General features: G+C 38.4%; 1 protein-coding gene across 8 annotated transcripts in view; it reads left to right on the top strand.

Moving 5' to 3' along the window:
* Positions 1-17,037, top strand: part of DENND1B (DENN domain containing 1B) — a 283,782-nt gene that overhangs the window by 170,667 nt on the left and 96,078 nt on the right. For all 8 annotated transcript variants that reach the window (XM_077157317.1, XM_077157322.1, XM_077157319.1 and 5 more), the window contains one exon: positions 15,389-15,489. In XM_077157317.1, coding sequence (XP_077013432.1) covers positions 15,389-15,489 — 101 coding nt within the window. The remainder of the gene's footprint in view (positions 1-15,388; positions 15,490-17,037) is intronic.

The following is a 17,037-nucleotide window of genomic DNA, read 5'->3' as shown; positions in this document are numbered from 1 at the left end:
TCATATATATGAGTGCTAGTATAGTCTTAATTCTCCATAAAATGATGATGATGATTAAGATGATTAAGATGATAAATTTCTTAGAGCAAGGATCTTAGTGGATTCATTCACTGTAGTATACCAAACTGTTAAGACAGTGCTGATGCAAAACAGGGTCTAAGTTTTGAATGAATGCCTGAAATTCCACTTTTTACTCTTCCTCACATGTGTTTTGAATGTTCCCATCTCTGTGTCTTTAAATGTTTTTGGAAAAAAATCTGGTTTATTATTATTTTTTTAAATTTTGTTTTCCTTTATTTATATTTGCAAGATTACATAAGAGTTTGGGAGGAACATATCTCACAACAGCTTGAGGAGAAGTAGCTGGGGACAAGGCCAGGACTGGAGTCCCAGACACTCAGGATAGTTGGGAGTACCAAACCAGACCTCCAGCTGGGTCCATGAGAGATGCGAGGTGGAAGGGATGTGTGGGTGTTCATGTGTCTGGGCCCCCTGAAAGTATTATTGGGGAGGGGCCCCTATCGACTGGGACCCTCAGCCCTGTTCCCTACAGAGCTGGGACAGGCAGAGGGCCCTTTAGCTCCTGGCTTGTGTAAAAATGCAGGGTTCTGGGGTGAAGACAAAGGCATGGACTCCCTGGGCCTTCTTCCCTTACCAGGTCCTCTTCTAAGTGACCTTAGCTAATGATCAAGGTTAAGTGTGTCTGGGGTGTCTGTATCTGGGAGCAATCTGGGCTCGTGCTCCAAACCCAGAACAGCCACTGGGGAAGAGAGCTGCCTGCCCACTGGGATGGGGTACAAGCTGGGTGTCAGGCTCAGCATCCGTCTTCCTCTCTCATGCACTTTAAAGTAGAAGGAGTTTTAGAATTCAGCAGTTTGAGGGCCTGAGTACTCTGGTTTTGGAGAAGCCCCAAGGACTCTTCCCCATCCATGGTCTGGAGGACTGGGGACTCTGGAGGCTGGTACAGTGGTAGAGGAGTCTCTGGTTGCACCATTTGAGCTTGGGATGGATCACAATCCATTAGGATGGCCTGGAAGTCTCTGATGCCGACCAAGCTCTGGCAGGGGGCTGAGGGCTCTGCTATCCTGGTGCAAAGTGTGGCTTCCTGAGGTGCTGTGGAGGACATAGTGTCCTTAGACCTGATCTACAGGGCATTACTGACTGAAGAGGTGCCCAGGTTCTAAGCAGGGAGGTTTTGGGGGAGAGCAGATGCCTCTTAGGGGCCATGGACCCAGTAGCTGGCTCTTTTTTCTTGGAGATTTGGGGGCCTGTTGGGGTCCTTGTATGTACTGGATAAAAGGTGGCTTCCACATAGGGTCCTGAGGGCTAGGGCTGGGGTTCAAGGGGGAAGTGGCCCCACCCCTGGCCATACAACCTTTGCCTTCCTCTTCCTTCTCCTCCTTTTCTTCCTCGCTATCTCTGTTGCCTTCACTCGACATGCTCTGGAGCTGGCCTAGATGGCCACCCCTTGCCAGCTTGTGGTTCTGACAGGTGTCAGCCTCTCCATCTGACTCCCCAGACCTCTGGCCCTCTTCCTCATCTTTCTTCTTCTCATGGTCGTCATCAAACTACTCTGTCGTGCCTTTGTAGCAAATCTCGTGCAGGTTGGAATTGGGATTCTCATTGTCAGCTTTGAGGGAGAAAGTAATGTTGGCTGTCTTGTCAAAAGATGTGTCCACACTCTCCTTATGCTCCTCATACTCCTCATCTTTGAACCGAATGTGGTTGATAAAGGCTGGATCTGTTAGGCAGTGATATCGCACTGGGACTGGGAGGTACTGGAATGTTGACTGTGATCTTTGGATGGGTGGATCAGCTTAATCAGGTGCCGAACAGCCTTCTCCTCGTTGAGCCAGTTGGCTCTGTCCTGTCTCAGCTGCTGCTGCCTGCTCCACATAGGTGAGGAGCTGCATTAGCAGGTTCTCAATGGTCAAGGTGCCACAGCAGCAGATCTACAGTCATCCTTCTTGCACAGAAGTACCATCAGCTGGTTCATCTGTGGTTGATGAGGATGCCCATGACTGCTGAAGAAGCTGGTGAGCAGCGGGTTGAGTTTGCCACTGCTGTGCAGGAAGCCTAAAACCAGTTTAGGAGGGATTTGTCTGCACCCAGGTGGTTGTTGACCGGAGACAGATTTGATGTCAGGATCTCGCACACCCTGCTGGGGTGCTTGAAGTATAGATGCTACTCCCTGCTGGCAGTGTCTCCTGGTTGACCCAGGCCACCATTGCCTGGAGGTGCAGTGACTGCAACAGGAATTCCAGCAGTTTTCTGTTGACCCCCTTGTACTTGTGCAACATGTCCTCCTCTCCTGGCTCAAGTCCTCACATTCCAGCAGCATTTCAATATAGACTTGTGTGTAGGTCAAACTTACAAAGCATGCCATGCACCCCAACCCTGCTGGTGCCTCTGGCACCTCTTCAGAGGCCCTGTATGTATGTGGTGGTGGGCTGGTTTGCTTTTTAAAGGCCTACTTTCTCTTTCTCCCTCTCTATCTCAATGCCCTTTATGTGAACTTTGAGATTTTAACATTAGCCCTTAGAAAATATTTGAAGAAGCAATAGTCCCATCCGTTGCTTTGCATTCTGGTAAAATCTAAATCACAGTTACATAAGAATATGCTCATATGAGTTATCAGCAATAAGAGTGTTTGTATCATAACAGATCTAAGCAATTTCCAGGGTGTTTCTTAATGGGTAGACTTGAAAGTACAAGGTGCAAATGAAGCTGGTCAAATCTGTTGTCATTTTTTCTTTCTGTTGTCCCCTTCTTCCGTGTCAGGTCCTCAATGGCTTTATACTGCTTACTGCTACTTTGGTCACAAAATTTACGTCAAGTTTTCCCAAATACTCTTTGATTCAGAATTCTACCTCACCCTCTCTCCTACTCAAAGTTCATTTTCTCTCTTTTAATCTGATTTTAATTAAATGTTGTACACATAGTAATCATATTGCAATGCTTCATAGCAAAGTACAAATGATATTGCAATGCTTCATAGCAAAGTACAAATGACTGATGTGATCATTCTTCTTGGTATATATTTGTGTTTTAAGAGAACACTAGTTTACTGCATTTTTCTAATTTGTGGGTTGCATAAAAGAATGTAAATGAACAATTCCTTCTGTTTCTTGCCTGCAAATTCTTTTGTTTTCTCTGTTCCTTGTGTGTTAAATTCTTTAAATTCTCTCTGAAACATTCAGCCTTGCTAATTCTGGTAGATTGCTGGACCATGGGCTCATCTCCTACAAGTGATCATGATTTCTACCTTGGCTTTTTTCCAACAGGAATCCCAGAATTGGGATTTAAATCTCAGGCACTGTAAAGCTTTATAGCTTTACAGATAAAATTGTCCGTGTAGTTGTTTTTTTTTTCTGTCATATTTTACAGTGTTAACTTGTACTTATTTAAGAAGTCTTATCAGGAAAGAGTTATTTATAGTACTTGAATCAAATCCGGTGAGTCTGACTTTTCATCCCCCATCTTGGTTTGCATGTTGTTTATAACCATTGTTTCTCTGCAACTTTTCCACTTAGTCTTTAAAAAAAATCGATGCTATGAAAGTACTCTAAAAGGTTCAGCTGTTTTCTGGAGTCTCTGAATGATTACAGGAATCTGTATACTATTTCTTCCAAGCGTGAGCGTTTCATCTAGCAATCTAAGGAAAGAAGAGATGGGGCCAAAACAAAGGAAGGACTTCTTTGAGATTCTTGGTATTTTCCAATGAAGTCTTGATCTGGTTTACCCTGTAGAAATGTTAAATTTCTGGATGATCTTTTTCCCATTCCCTAACCAGATCTGTGTATTAGTGTTAAGTTCTGAATTGCTTAGTAGGACAGACAACAGATGTATTTTTTTATTCTCAACTTCAATACTCCTTGCTTTAGAAATAATTTTTGATGTGGCGCTGTTTTTTTTTTTTCAGTGGGTGACAACCATTTGGCACCAACCTTCTTTGATTCCTCAAAAAGGTTGTGAACAAAATATTCACAAGTCATTTGCTGGTTGTCACTAAGAGGTTGGTTGTCAGACCCTGTTTCACAAACCTTTTAGTTATCATTCTTCTTTTATACTTTCAAGATTGTCTACTTCTTTCATTCTCTTTTGCCTTACTGAGCACCCAGCATCTACTTACTTCTCTTTGGACCTCTTCAGCCTCCCTGCATTCTGACTCCATTTTTTTTTTTTAATGTATAATATTTTACTTTATAATTGTTCAAGATACTTTCTACAGTAATGTAATTCTTCTTCAAAGAAGAAACAGTCTCCGTGTTTTCATCTACTTTCTTCAAAATAAGTGGGTAGTAAAAATATTGACCAAACTGTCACATTTGTAAAATTGCTGCAGATAATTGGGCAAAGCTAAAAACACAATCATCATACTATTATTATTTTTCTTCCTTTTTGTTTCTGGTTGGGTGGAGGGTAAGGAAAGTGAGGCTCCGCCTTAAAATTTCTACATTAAGTGTCTCATTAGATAGATATTGAAAAGGCTAAGTAATTTGTTTGAATATTAGTATTTTAAAATGTTATTTTTATGCTTGTATATTTGACATGAAGATAGAAGTCATAGCCTCTGGGTTGTGTAGGATATTTTTATTTTATTTCAGGGCCGGGTGTAGGGTAAGGCAAGTGAGGCTCCTCCTTAAAATTTCTACGTTAAGTACCTCACTGAGATGCCTATTAGATAGGTATTGAAAAGGCTAAGTAACTTATTTAAATATTAGTATTTTAAAATGATATTTTTATGCTCGTATATCTGACATGAAGATAGGAGTCACAGCCTCTGGGTCCATCTAGGAGAGAGAAACCACACAATAATTTGAACAAGGAAAGTTTAATATGAAGAACTAAAAACTATAATAGGGAGTATCAGTGGCAGAGAGAGTTCAAATAGAGTCAAGAGACTACTCTAGAGGTTGCCCTTATGCAAGCTTCAGGTAGACCTTGCTACCTATCATCAGGTAGACCTTGCTACCTATCATAACCTACCAACCCCCAGCCAGGACCATTCCAGCCAATCCTAAAGAACACCTAGGGCAATTTATAAGATTCCACAAGGGTTCCAGGCACTAGAGTAACTTGCCAGAAACCTACAACCTCCAGATGGGACCCTGGTCCAGATAAGTCTTGAAACCTAGCCCAGCCTCTCCAGAACATCAGATAGTTCCATCTCCCTACCCCGTATTAGTGACAGACCCTTCCAATATCAAAAATTTAGAATTGCCATAGCCTAAACAGCCCCAATAAGAGGTATGGAAAGATCAAAGGTGATAGTAGAATTATACATAGAAGATAGGACTTAACAAATGAGCAATGAATGCTGAATCATTAAATTGATATCTCTTTTAGTCTCCCGTATTTTAGAGCAGCTAGAAGTAAAAATCTAAAATTGTGAAATTGTAACCTATGTCAAAGTCTGAAATATGTTCTACAATTAATTGTGGTGCTGTGCTTGGAAATTTATAGCTTTTTTGTGTATATGTTATTGTTAACATAAAAAGAAGGGGTGAAAAAAAAAGAATGTTGGTTCTGAACTAAAAATAAAAAAATTTGCCATGGATTGTTGAGGTCTGATGGTAGATTTAAACTGAAGCTGCGTCTTTACTATTACTGTTATTAAAGCCAGGCCTCCGTGTTTATAACAAACAACAAAACCTATAATAGGAAATTGGAGGAACAAGAGGTTGGCTAATGGGAAGTGAAGGAAACTCTAAAGAATGCAGAATCGCAGGTATAAGAAACAACCACTGCCCGCAGAGCTTCCTTAGAGGACGTGAAGAAGAGACCCCTCTGGAGCTTGAAATCCAGACCTGGTTGGAGAGGGTACAGGGGTGGCTCACTGGATGGCGGAAAATTTGTTGTGGTCCCGTGCTGGCAGAATTTATTAGAGACCTGTTTTCTGGGGTGATTAGGAAAACCACTCACAGAGAAGTGCTGTGCCTCGGAACTTGTTACAAAACCACATGAGAGGTAGAAGTGCCAGAGAGGTACCTTGCCAACAGCACACTGCTGTCAGACTGCCCAAGGGAATGTCAGAGATGTTGCTGAAATGGGCTTTCTCATTGGAAACACTCCCCAAAAAACCACCCCAGGAGAGGTTACTACCAGGGGAAGCTGCTGCCACTGTGCACTGTTGGCCATTGTACACTGCGGTAATCAGATGCCTGGGAAGCATCCTGTTGTAAGAGCCAGACACTGGAAAAGCTGAAAGCACTCCTGGAGCCAGAGGCGCTCTGCTATGAAACTGCCTGAGGTTGGGAGTAGGGGTGCAATTCTGGGGGAAGCCTCTGGCTGCTGTATCTTGCTGGAGCCAGGTGCTGCAGAAGTTGCTCATACCACAGGAGCCTGGTGGCTATCTGTGCTATTAGAACTGGGCTCTGGGGAAGCTGCCTGTGCTGCAGGAAGCTGTTCAAGAGCCTGCCAAGGAGGCCCACTGGAACCAGGAAGCAAAACCCCTCCTTTCAGGGCATTGTTGTTTTAATGCTCTCTCCTTAACAAAGCTTAACTGATACCATCTGCCGAAGGAAAAATTATCTAAAGGGCCCCTCAGATCCATTTTCACAGATCACACAATGAGCAGTGAATTTGATACTGAGAGGTAATAAATTGATAACTGGCATAATCCATCCTTTGGATATTCATCTTCCATCTACACACGTTTGAGCTCACCAAAACAAATCTACATCTCTACTTAATAAGGTACTGCTTTCCTATTAACATATGAAGACATTCTCGTCTTTCTACCAATGAGAAGAAGCACAGTCCCAAAAGTTATTGTGTCTATATCTTCACGTCCAATTGTAGCCCTATTTAATATTCTATTACCTAAAGACTACATTATTAAGTTGACTTCTAAAAATATGTCTGTAAAATAAAGATAGAATGTAGAAAAAAGAAAAAAATGGCTAGTGCATGCAACTAAACACATGTTTATAACAAGTAAGTAGAAAATATACAAAGCTCCCACAGCCTTCATTTCTGTAATTGGTCATCAGGCTGTAATTGATACTATGGCTTCCAACTCTATTACTCATTCTATATTTCTCTAACCTTCAGCCAGCACTTCAGGTCAAGTTTTTATCTGGTAGAGTGACCCAAATATTCATTCCCAAGGGCCCTGCCTTATTTTGGTTGCTGTGGTTTTCCATTAATTTTTACCATTGGACATGGAAGTACCAAGAGATGCCTCCAAGAATTCCCTGGGTTCTAGTCCTGTTTCTCCTCCCCTCTATTGTTTTGAAACAGTCAATCTCCAATTGGTAATTAAGATCAGTGACACTAGCAGAGATTAACCCTGCTTTCCCGCCACTTGGTCAAGTGTCATAAGGAGCCCAGAAAGGCCAGGTGGCTTTCTGATCCTCCACTTCCATGGAGCTGTCGTGCCCCCTGTTGGAAGCTTTCCCTCCTTGGGGACTAAGATCTCCAAACCAGCAGAGCTCAAAATTGCCAGGTCAGGAAGAAAAACTTGTGCCAGTGGGTTGTTAAGTGTAGTAATGTAAGGAACCATTCCTACTTCCAGTGCTTGATTCCTTATATTCCTTCCATCCCTTGATTCCACCTCCTGTATTCTGGCTCTGGGGAAAACAGCACCATACAGTGGTCTCTACTTTAATGCAAATACTGTGTCCTATAAAACAGAACCCTATCTTTTTATGCGCATTGTAACTGAATCTTCAGTAAACTGTTCACCTTTGTTTAGGCCATTTGCCCCCAGTTGCTGAGGAATGTGTTAAGATCTTTAATTCATTGGGCCTGAATTCATTGCTGTACTTAGCAGCGAAATGAATTCCTTGATCAGATACAATGCTGTGCAGAATAAGTTATTCTGAGTCTGCCAGTGGTTGTGATAAGAGAATGATTATGTTTAGAGAGGACAAATTCATATCCAGAATATTTATCTATTCCAGTGAAGTGAAGTCTCTGACCCCTCCATGTTGAGAGAGGTCCACAGTAATTAACTTGCCAGCAGGTAGTTGGCTGATCACCGTGGGGACGTATCTCACTGGAGACATTCTGCTATAAAACCACCTGAGGAGTGTGTCCGGGGAAGCTGCTGTACTCCAGGATCCAGAAACTGGCAAAACCTCGTGCACTACAGGAAACAGATGTCAGAGAGGTGGCCTGCGGCAGGAGACAGGCCCTAGAGAAGCACAGGCCTTGCAAGGACCTACATAGGAGCACACTGGAACCAAACCCATAATCCTTTCTGTCTGCCGTGCATTTTCAGTGCCTTCTATTGACAAAGCTTAATGTTAGGCTCGTTGGCAAAAGAGGAATGTTTAAAGGGCCTTGGTCCATTTTCTCAGAGAGGTAGCAAAGGATGACTTTGGAGCTGAGAGGCAATAAATTAATAACTGGCACAGCCCCCATGAATCTTATATTTTATTGTGATTTGTTACAGTGATAAAAAAATGTGCTATGAAAATAAAGAGTACAAAATAATTAACAACCTGAGAAGATAAGAAAGACCTTTATTTTGTAGGAAATACAGGCATACCCTGTTTTATTGCTGTTAGCCTTATTGTGCTTTGCAGATATTACATTTTTTACAAATTGAAGATTTGTGACAAACCTGCACTGAGTTAGCCTATCAGGGCCATTTTCCAATAGAATGTGCTCAATTCATGTCTCTGTTTCACATTTTGGTAATTATTATTTCAAACTTTTTCATTATTATTCTATTTGTTATGGTTGCTAGTGATCAGTGATCTTTGATGTTACTATTGTAATTGTTTGAGTGTGCCATGAACCATGCCATATAAGACAGTGGACTTAGTTGATATATGTTGTCCATGTTCTGACTGCCCCATTGACCAGCTGTTCCCTGTCTCTCTTCATTTCCACGAGCCTCTCTGTTTCCTGAGACATTAGGGAAATTAGGCCAGTTAATAACCCTACAGTGGCTTCTAATTATTCAAGTAAAAGAAAGATTTCCACGTCTTGCATTTTAAATCTCAACCTAGAAATAATTAAGCTTAGTAAGAAGGCATGTCGAAAACCAAGATAAGCCAAAAGCTAGAGCTCTTGTACACAATGGTTAACCAAGTTTTGAATGCAAAGGAAAAGTTCTTTAGAGGAATTAAAAATGCTACTCTGGTGAATACATGAATGATAAGAAAGTAAAGCGGCCTTATTACTGATAAAGAAAAAGTTTTAGTGGTCTAGGTAGAAGAGCAAAGCAGCCACAACATTCCCTTAAGCTAAAGCAAAATCCAAAGCAAGGCCCTAACTCCCTCCAGTTCTGTAAAGGCTGAGAGAGGTGAGGCAGCTGCAGAAGAAAAGTTCAAAGCTATTCAGAGGTTGGTTCATGAGGTTTAAGGAAAGAAGCTGTCTCCATAACATAAAAATGTGAGGTAAAGCAATAAGTGCTGATAGAGAAGCAAGTTATCCAGAAGTTCCAGCTAAGATAATTGATGAAGATGGCTACACTAAACTATAGATTTTCAATTTAGATGAAACAGACTTACATTGGAAGAAGATGTATTTTCATAGCTAGAAAGGAGAGGCCAATGCCTGGTTTCAAAGCTTCAGAGGATGGACTGACTCTCGTTAGGGGTTAATGCAGCTGGTGACTTTAACTTAAAGCCAATGCTCACTTACCATTCTGAAAATCTTAGAGCCGTTAAGAATTATGCTATATTTACTCTTCTGTGCTTCATAAATGGAGCAGCAAAACCTGTATGACAGCACATCTGTTTACAACATGGTTTACTGAATGTTTTAAGCCCACTGTTGAGACCTACTCCTCAGAGAAAAAAAGAATCAAAATATTACTGCTCATTAACAATGCACCTAGTCACCCAAGAGCCCTCATGAAGATGTACAATGAGATTAATGTTGTTTTCAGCGTGCTAACACAACATCCATTTTATAGTCCCTGGATCAAAGAAGTCATTTTGAGTTTCAAGTCTTATTATTTAGGAAATATGTTTTCAAGGTTATAGCTGCCGTAGATAATGATTTCTCTCATGAAGCTGGGCAAAGTCAGTTGAAAACTTCTGGAAAGAATTCACCATTCTAGATTCCATTAAGAATATTCATGACACATGGGAGGAGGTCAAAATATCCACATTAACGGAAGTTTGGGAGAAGTTGATTCCAGTCCTCATGGATCATTTGGAGGGGTTCAAGACTTCAGTGGAGGAAGTAATTATAGATGTAGTAGGAGTAGCAAGAGAACTAGAGCCTGAGGAAGTGACTAAATTGTTACAATCTCATAAAACAGATGAGGAGTTGCTTCTTATGGATAAGCAAAGTGGTTTCTTGAGATGGAATCTACTCCTGGCGAAGATTCCATGAACGCTGTTGAAATGACAAGAACAAATTTAAAATATTATATAAACTTAGTTGATAAAACAGTGGCAGGGTTTGAAAGGATTGTCTCCAATTTGGAAAGGAGTTCTACTGCGGGTAAAATACTATCAAACAGCATCATTTACTACAGAGAAATCTTTTGTGAACGGAAGAATCAATACATGTGGCAAACTTTATTGTTGTCTTGTTTTAAGAAACTGTCACAGTCACCCCAACCTACAGGCAAACACTACCCTGATTAGTCAGCAGCTATCAACACAGAGTCACCAGAAAAAGATTGCAAGTTGCTGAAAGCTCAGATGATGGTTAGCATTTTTTTTTAGCAATAAAGTATTTTTAAATTAGAATATAATATTGTTTTTTAAATAATAATGCTATTGCACACTTAATAGACTACAGCGTAGCATAAACATAACTTCTGTATGCACTAGGAAACCAAATTCACTTTGTGGTGGTCTGGAACCAAATCTGCAATATGCCTGGAGTTGGAATAACTCTGTAGTTTCAAGTACCTACTATTTTGCTCTCTTTTATAGCCTAAACTTTTTTTTTTCCCATTGACAGACACTGGGAATCGAACCCGGGTCTCTGGCATGGCAGGCGAGAACTCTGCCTGCTGAACCACCATGGCTCACTCTTTAGCCTAAGCTTTTAAATGTGAATATAAATTAGACATGTATAAACAGATGGTTTCTTTATGCTTCCCACTAATTTTTTTTCATTCTGTATGGAATTTATCACATTCCCATCTGCAGCAGTTTAGTCTGTACACCTATAGTTATTTATAGTGTTCAGATTTCTGAATTAATAGTTATTGATTTAGTTAAAAATCCAATGAAGTCTCTGTAGTTCTTGGATTTTAGACATAAATACATTCTTAAGAGGCACAAATCTCCATATAACAGACGTCTAGTTTGAAGTAAATAGGATTATTACACCAGTATGAGGCACAATCTAGCTAAGAGTCATAGACACTAGAATAACAGGAGTAGTTTTGTGGGTGTCCATGTGAGATCTTTACAAGTAAAGTGTGCTGGTTAGAACTATGGTGCTGTTTTTCACTGTGGTCACTACTAAGTGGATCGTTTTTCTGTGGTCTCCATTAGAATATGATGCAATATTTTTGTTTATGCTCAATAATCTTTCTTATTTGCTGAAAATATTGATTGGTTTTATTAATAGCTGATTTCCTTTAGGAAATATAGTTTAACTTTAAGAACAAGGAACAAATCAGATTTCTGATGACAAAGAAAACCTCAGTTTGGCTTCCAACTTAAGTGTACAGATGCTGGTTGAGATGTTAGCTCATAGAATTTTTATCAATTTTCCTGTTCTTTCACAGTTTTCTAAGAAAATCTTTTCTATTGATTTCCTGATGAAGTTGTAGATTGTAATGCCTGAGGAAAGTTTTGTAAAGTGTTGAATATTGAATCCTTCCGTTTTTCCTACAATGGTTAATTGTTCTTGTTTATGTGACTGTTTAGTCCAAAGATGCATTCTTGGATAATTCTTGTCCTAAGAAAGGCTTTACATGCTGTCATTTCCCTGTAAGCCTAATGATTCAATTTGTCATAAATACTTTAGAGTAAAAAGATTCTTCTTATTATTTGACTTATTTAGTTGATCTGATCTTTTATATTACTTTCCACTGCATCCAAACTTCTAAAATTTATCGTTTATTTTCCTTTAATTTGCAACATTTCTCCAGAAATTCCAGGTAAATAATGTATTGTGATAGTTATCACTTTCTTCAGAGAAATATTATCCCAAATGAAATTTAGAGTTTTTGCCATGAGTTAGAAGGTCCTCCAGCTCTGACCTTCCTTACCTCTCTACTCTCATCTGCCTTCTCCCACAACTCCAATCTGATCACATTGAACTTCCCTCTTCTCCTTGAAGATACCAAATATGTTACCATCACAGGTCTTTTGAGTATGTTATTTCATCTGTCTGGAATGCTCTTCTTTCAAAATCTGCAGTAGTTTGCTCCCTCATGTCAGTTGGCTCTCAGGTCATATCCCATCAGAGTTCTTCCTTAATTTTCTTATCTAAAATAGGCCCTCTGTTACTGTCCATCCTCTTACTTTGCTTTTAGGTTTCTTCATAGCACTTGTCTTTACCTGATATATATATTTTTCTCATTTGCTTTCCCTACTAACATTTAAGCTCCACCAAAACAAGGACTACATTCTATTCAGTGCTCAGTCCCTGGTTCCTAATAGGTTTGAGTTAGCACATAGCAGGCACTCAATGAAAGTTTGTTGAATTACACAAATAAATTGTAATATTTATAATCATAATGTGCTTTAAAGTATTTAGAGATGATCTTTAGAAGTATTTTAAAGGTGAATCTGTATTGTATAGTTCATTTAAAATGTTCTGTTAACTGCCTGGATAGGGACAAAAATACCTAACAACCACTAAGAATATAAAATATTAGACCCAATCTTACCTAAGAGTAAGCAATGTTAGATTTAAATGGACAATGCTTACAAATCACCTAGCATAGATTTCTTATTTTAAAGACTAGGAAACTGAGACCTGGTTATATTAACAAATGTTCCAGATATCACACAACTTGTTGATGGCAGAGCCCTAAATGTGTATATGATATACTTTATTATTATTTTACAGAACTTATCTATAATTGCATTTAATTTCTGAGTAAATTTATTTTTATTGTATTTTTCTTCACTTGCAATTTTATTCTTTTTTCTAAAAAGTATGTTATATAGTATTTTTCTCTCTTTTTAAAAAAAATCACAGTTATTACATGCTGCTGGGTAGGTATGGGGAATCTTCTTTGGTATGCTTCTGCCTTGTTTGAAAATCTCCACTTGGATGGCTCCCAGTCACTGCAGAATCAATATTTGCAAAAGCAAGTTCCTCATAATTCCGCTTAAGCCTAACACTGTTGCCATATTACTTTTAATAATTCATTTTTTTTGCTTAGGGCAGAAACCTGGGTTGGGGGAGAAGATTTTGTATATTTTTACCTCTTTCTGTCATTTTTCCCCCATATCCAATAAATTTCCAAGTCTGCAGAGCTTCCTCCTCTCCTGGTAGATCTTGATTAGCAGAGACAAACCTTTGCCAAATCTTGGCCATTATAGAAATTTTATAACTATGCTTATGACCACAGAAACCATCTGTAAAATATCAATCAAATTCATCAAATAATTTTGTGACTTATTAATGATAATTCAACCTTCCCTTAAGATTGGTCATTAGTGGGATAGAGAAAGTATGTGTAGTGCATTCGGTAGAGGTCATAGGACTCTGGGTGTATCCAGTAAAATAAGTTATCCTTTAAATTCTTCTTTTTGAGAATTGAGAATGCTTTTTTCTTTTATTACACTGCTGTTTTCTCAATAATGAAGATTTTTTTAAAATATTGTAATAAAAGTTTTAAAGTAGCTTTCTGAAAGTAACCTTTCTAGTTTGAAGAAGTTGGGTAAACGTTTCCAAGCTGCATAAGATCTTTAGTGCTACAGGATGGGCTAAAAAAGGTCTGGAAAGAGTTAATGCAGCTTTAAAGATGCCTAATTTACAACCAGGGAATATCTGTAAGCTCTTGGAGGATTTGACACAATGAATTAGATCAACTCCATTTTCATTTCCCTTTAGTTCAAGTATGTAACATAAATTTACGATCTGTAATAGTTCAGTGGAAGTGTTTGAATGCCTCCTAGTGGCATGTTGTATGCTCTAATTAAGGAATTCTAAAAACATTATTGACAGGATACTGTAGATAAATTATTAAAACTCGTAAGTGCAACAAACTAACTTTTAATGATAACATCCTAAATGGAACCATATTACATTGTTTGCCATATAAATTTGATTAGAAATTGAACTGGAAAAAAAAAATATGTACCATATGACAAAGATGAGTAAACTTTTGCTGAAAGTATTTATGCCTTTGGTTCAAAGCAGATTATTTTAATTGTTTTTTTTTTACTTTATAAAATTGTTTCACATTTAAGCATAGATAAGTTTTGCTATTAATAAGATTTGGATTGCTTTATATACATTTGTTCTGTGATAAATGTGACAAAATTTTTTAAATTCTGATTTTATGTTAAATAAAATAATTGGCAACATCATTGAATTGCAGATTATGGGAGAGCTTTGAAATGGTGAATGCTGATATAATTACTTTAAACACTAAAACGTAATGACTTTACACTTTCAGAAATACAATTTAAAATGGAAAGAAAGTCAAATGGCAAGAATTCTGATGAGATTCAGCAGGAGGGAGAAAAAAAGATGTCCTTTTGTTAAGCATTCAAAAATGTTTAATTGCTTGCCACCACAAAACAATTAAAATGGCAATTACCTTTAAAATAGCAACTATGTAATTGCAGCTGTTGTGATATAGAGCTAGGAAACAAAATGTTAATCTAGAATGAACACTTTAAATATGAAATTATGATATACTTGGCTTCCTGTAGTACAGCTGTCAAGCTTGGGCAGTTTGCTGGTCAATAGTGACATTCTATGTGTCAGTGAACAGAGTCTCTTGATACCGTAACCCGCAGTTCACACATTACTGAAGCTCCAACTGTCGAACATTCAAGTCCCTTGGTATTATTGCAGCTTCCAGACTCTCCTGACTGGCTCATGTTTCATTCTTTGGCAATTTGCCCTAATGATATCCCTCAGGAGCTTTCAGCCTCTCTTCCTTTCCATATTTAATCATGTTATATTAATCTGAGGGATTCGCAAACTGTGCTGCACCAATTGTCATTTCCTACAATTTCTTCTAAGATGCTTACCTAATTTTTTTCAGTTTTACTTTTATTTATGTTCCAATTTTTACTCCAAACTGTACACTTTCAGGTGGTTATAACTCTCTCAGTAAGATTCCCAACAAGCTACTATTGCTATTTATATAATTTTCAGAGTAGTCATCTAGAACATAATACTGTTTAAATGTCAGGTTTATAAAAATAATGTTTATGTCATTAAGAAAATTGTATAGCACTTGTCATTAATCTTTCATACCATGAACATGCCTTTCTGTTTGGAGGTCAGCGGCTATTTATTGTTGTTGTCCTTTTACCAATTTTAGTTAACTGCCTGTCTCCATGGATCAGCTGCTCTGCTATACCCAATGTATTGGCAACACATTTACATCCCAGTGCTTCCTCCACACCTGTTAGACTACTGCTGGTAAGCTGGCTTTTGCCAGACTCCTTTAACTCTGGGTCTCATGATTAGAAAAAAAAGTCGTTTGTTTGTAAATTAGGCAAGTTTGATGTATAGATGAAAGAAATCCTAGAAATTTAAATTCAGTGATAAATATTAAAAGATGGCTCTCTGAAAGGCAGAGTAGTTCTTTCCAAATGTAGCAAAAATGCATGTATGGCAAGCACATTTAGATTTTGCGAGTTTCTTCTGTAGTTGCTCAGAAAATGAGATGCATAAGTAGAAGCAAATGCAATCTTAGTTTGTGGTGAGTGAAATTGTGTAGAAGTTGTGTTATCAGTTAGAGGAACCACTTTCCCAGCTGTCAGAGTTTGTCTGGAAAATCTGCTGGAAATCAAATTGTCTGTGTCAGGGTACACTTCCTTTGCTTTACCTGAGGGCACATTTTCCTTTACCCCTCTTCCTCACTGGATACCAAAAAAGGGGTTGCCTGTAATGCTGGGATTCCCCAAGTTTCTGGTTTAATTCAAAGTCTCAGCCTTAAGCCACTATGAAAAGCAGCATTGAAAAGTGTTGGAAGTAATTTTGAAAAATTCCCTGGCATTACAAGCAACTTCAATAATTGCACCCTATCGGAATTCAAATAGGCTCCAGAACTTCCGTGTTCTCTTCTCTACTTGGAAGAGTCTTCATACCTACAGTGAGGTTAGAATGGGTTTGGACTTCCAAACAGCAGTTTTGAGACCTTTTTCTGGACTATAAGGTAGAATGTTCATTGCAAAATCATCATCTGTAGACATAGCTTAATTCTTAAGAAACCTGATGGATTTTTTCCGCCTCTACACCAGCTTAAACATGCACTCAAGCACGTGAATACACACAAACAGAAGGAAATCATCTTAACCTTATTGGTTTGTAGCACAGCTAATGTTATTTAAAAACAAATCTTTTAGAATCAAAGTATTTTTAAAAGTTTTCGTATTTCATGAAAGGCAAATCATTTGAAGTATTTGAAGATTAGAATTTTTTATGTTCATGCATAGAGGTTTCTGTTAAGTTTTTATGACTAGTCCTCTTCAGAAAGAGTGTTATAATGATACCCTATATATTTGGCCTTATATTGGTTATATTACTATATTGTGTTGTTGCCATGTGGTAAATATCTTCCTTTCCATATTTAGTATTGATGATGCAGTGAAGGAGATGCCCAGCAATGCCTTCTGTGCATCGCTATTCTGCCCTTTGAGTATCGGAAAGGAGAAGCAGTTTGGCAGCAAGCAGAATCTACGAATATAGTTAATTATATTTTAAGTAACACATGTGAAAATCTAAGAGTGGAACTAGATTTATGAATCGGTTCTTTTGGTATTCATTTGAGAGTTTTTCTCTGACCAGCATACCTAGAAAATTTTAGTGTTTTTGAATGCAGGGACTGCAACTTATGCATATGCTATAGATCTTTGCACAGTGCTGGGTAATTAAAATTTATTTTTAAAATATTTTTTATAAAAGTATTTTAAAGTATATTGATAAGTGATTTTAAAAATGCACATCAAGTGAGTGGTTTAAGAA

Source organism: Tamandua tetradactyla, chromosome 4, assembly GCF_023851605.1.
Source record: "Tamandua tetradactyla isolate mTamTet1 chromosome 4, mTamTet1.pri, whole genome shotgun sequence".
Lineage (NCBI taxonomy): Eukaryota > Metazoa > Chordata > Mammalia > Pilosa > Myrmecophagidae > Tamandua > Tamandua tetradactyla.
The sequence above is the reverse complement of the archived record's forward strand: the minus strand, read 5'-3'. Positions and strand labels throughout refer to the sequence as shown.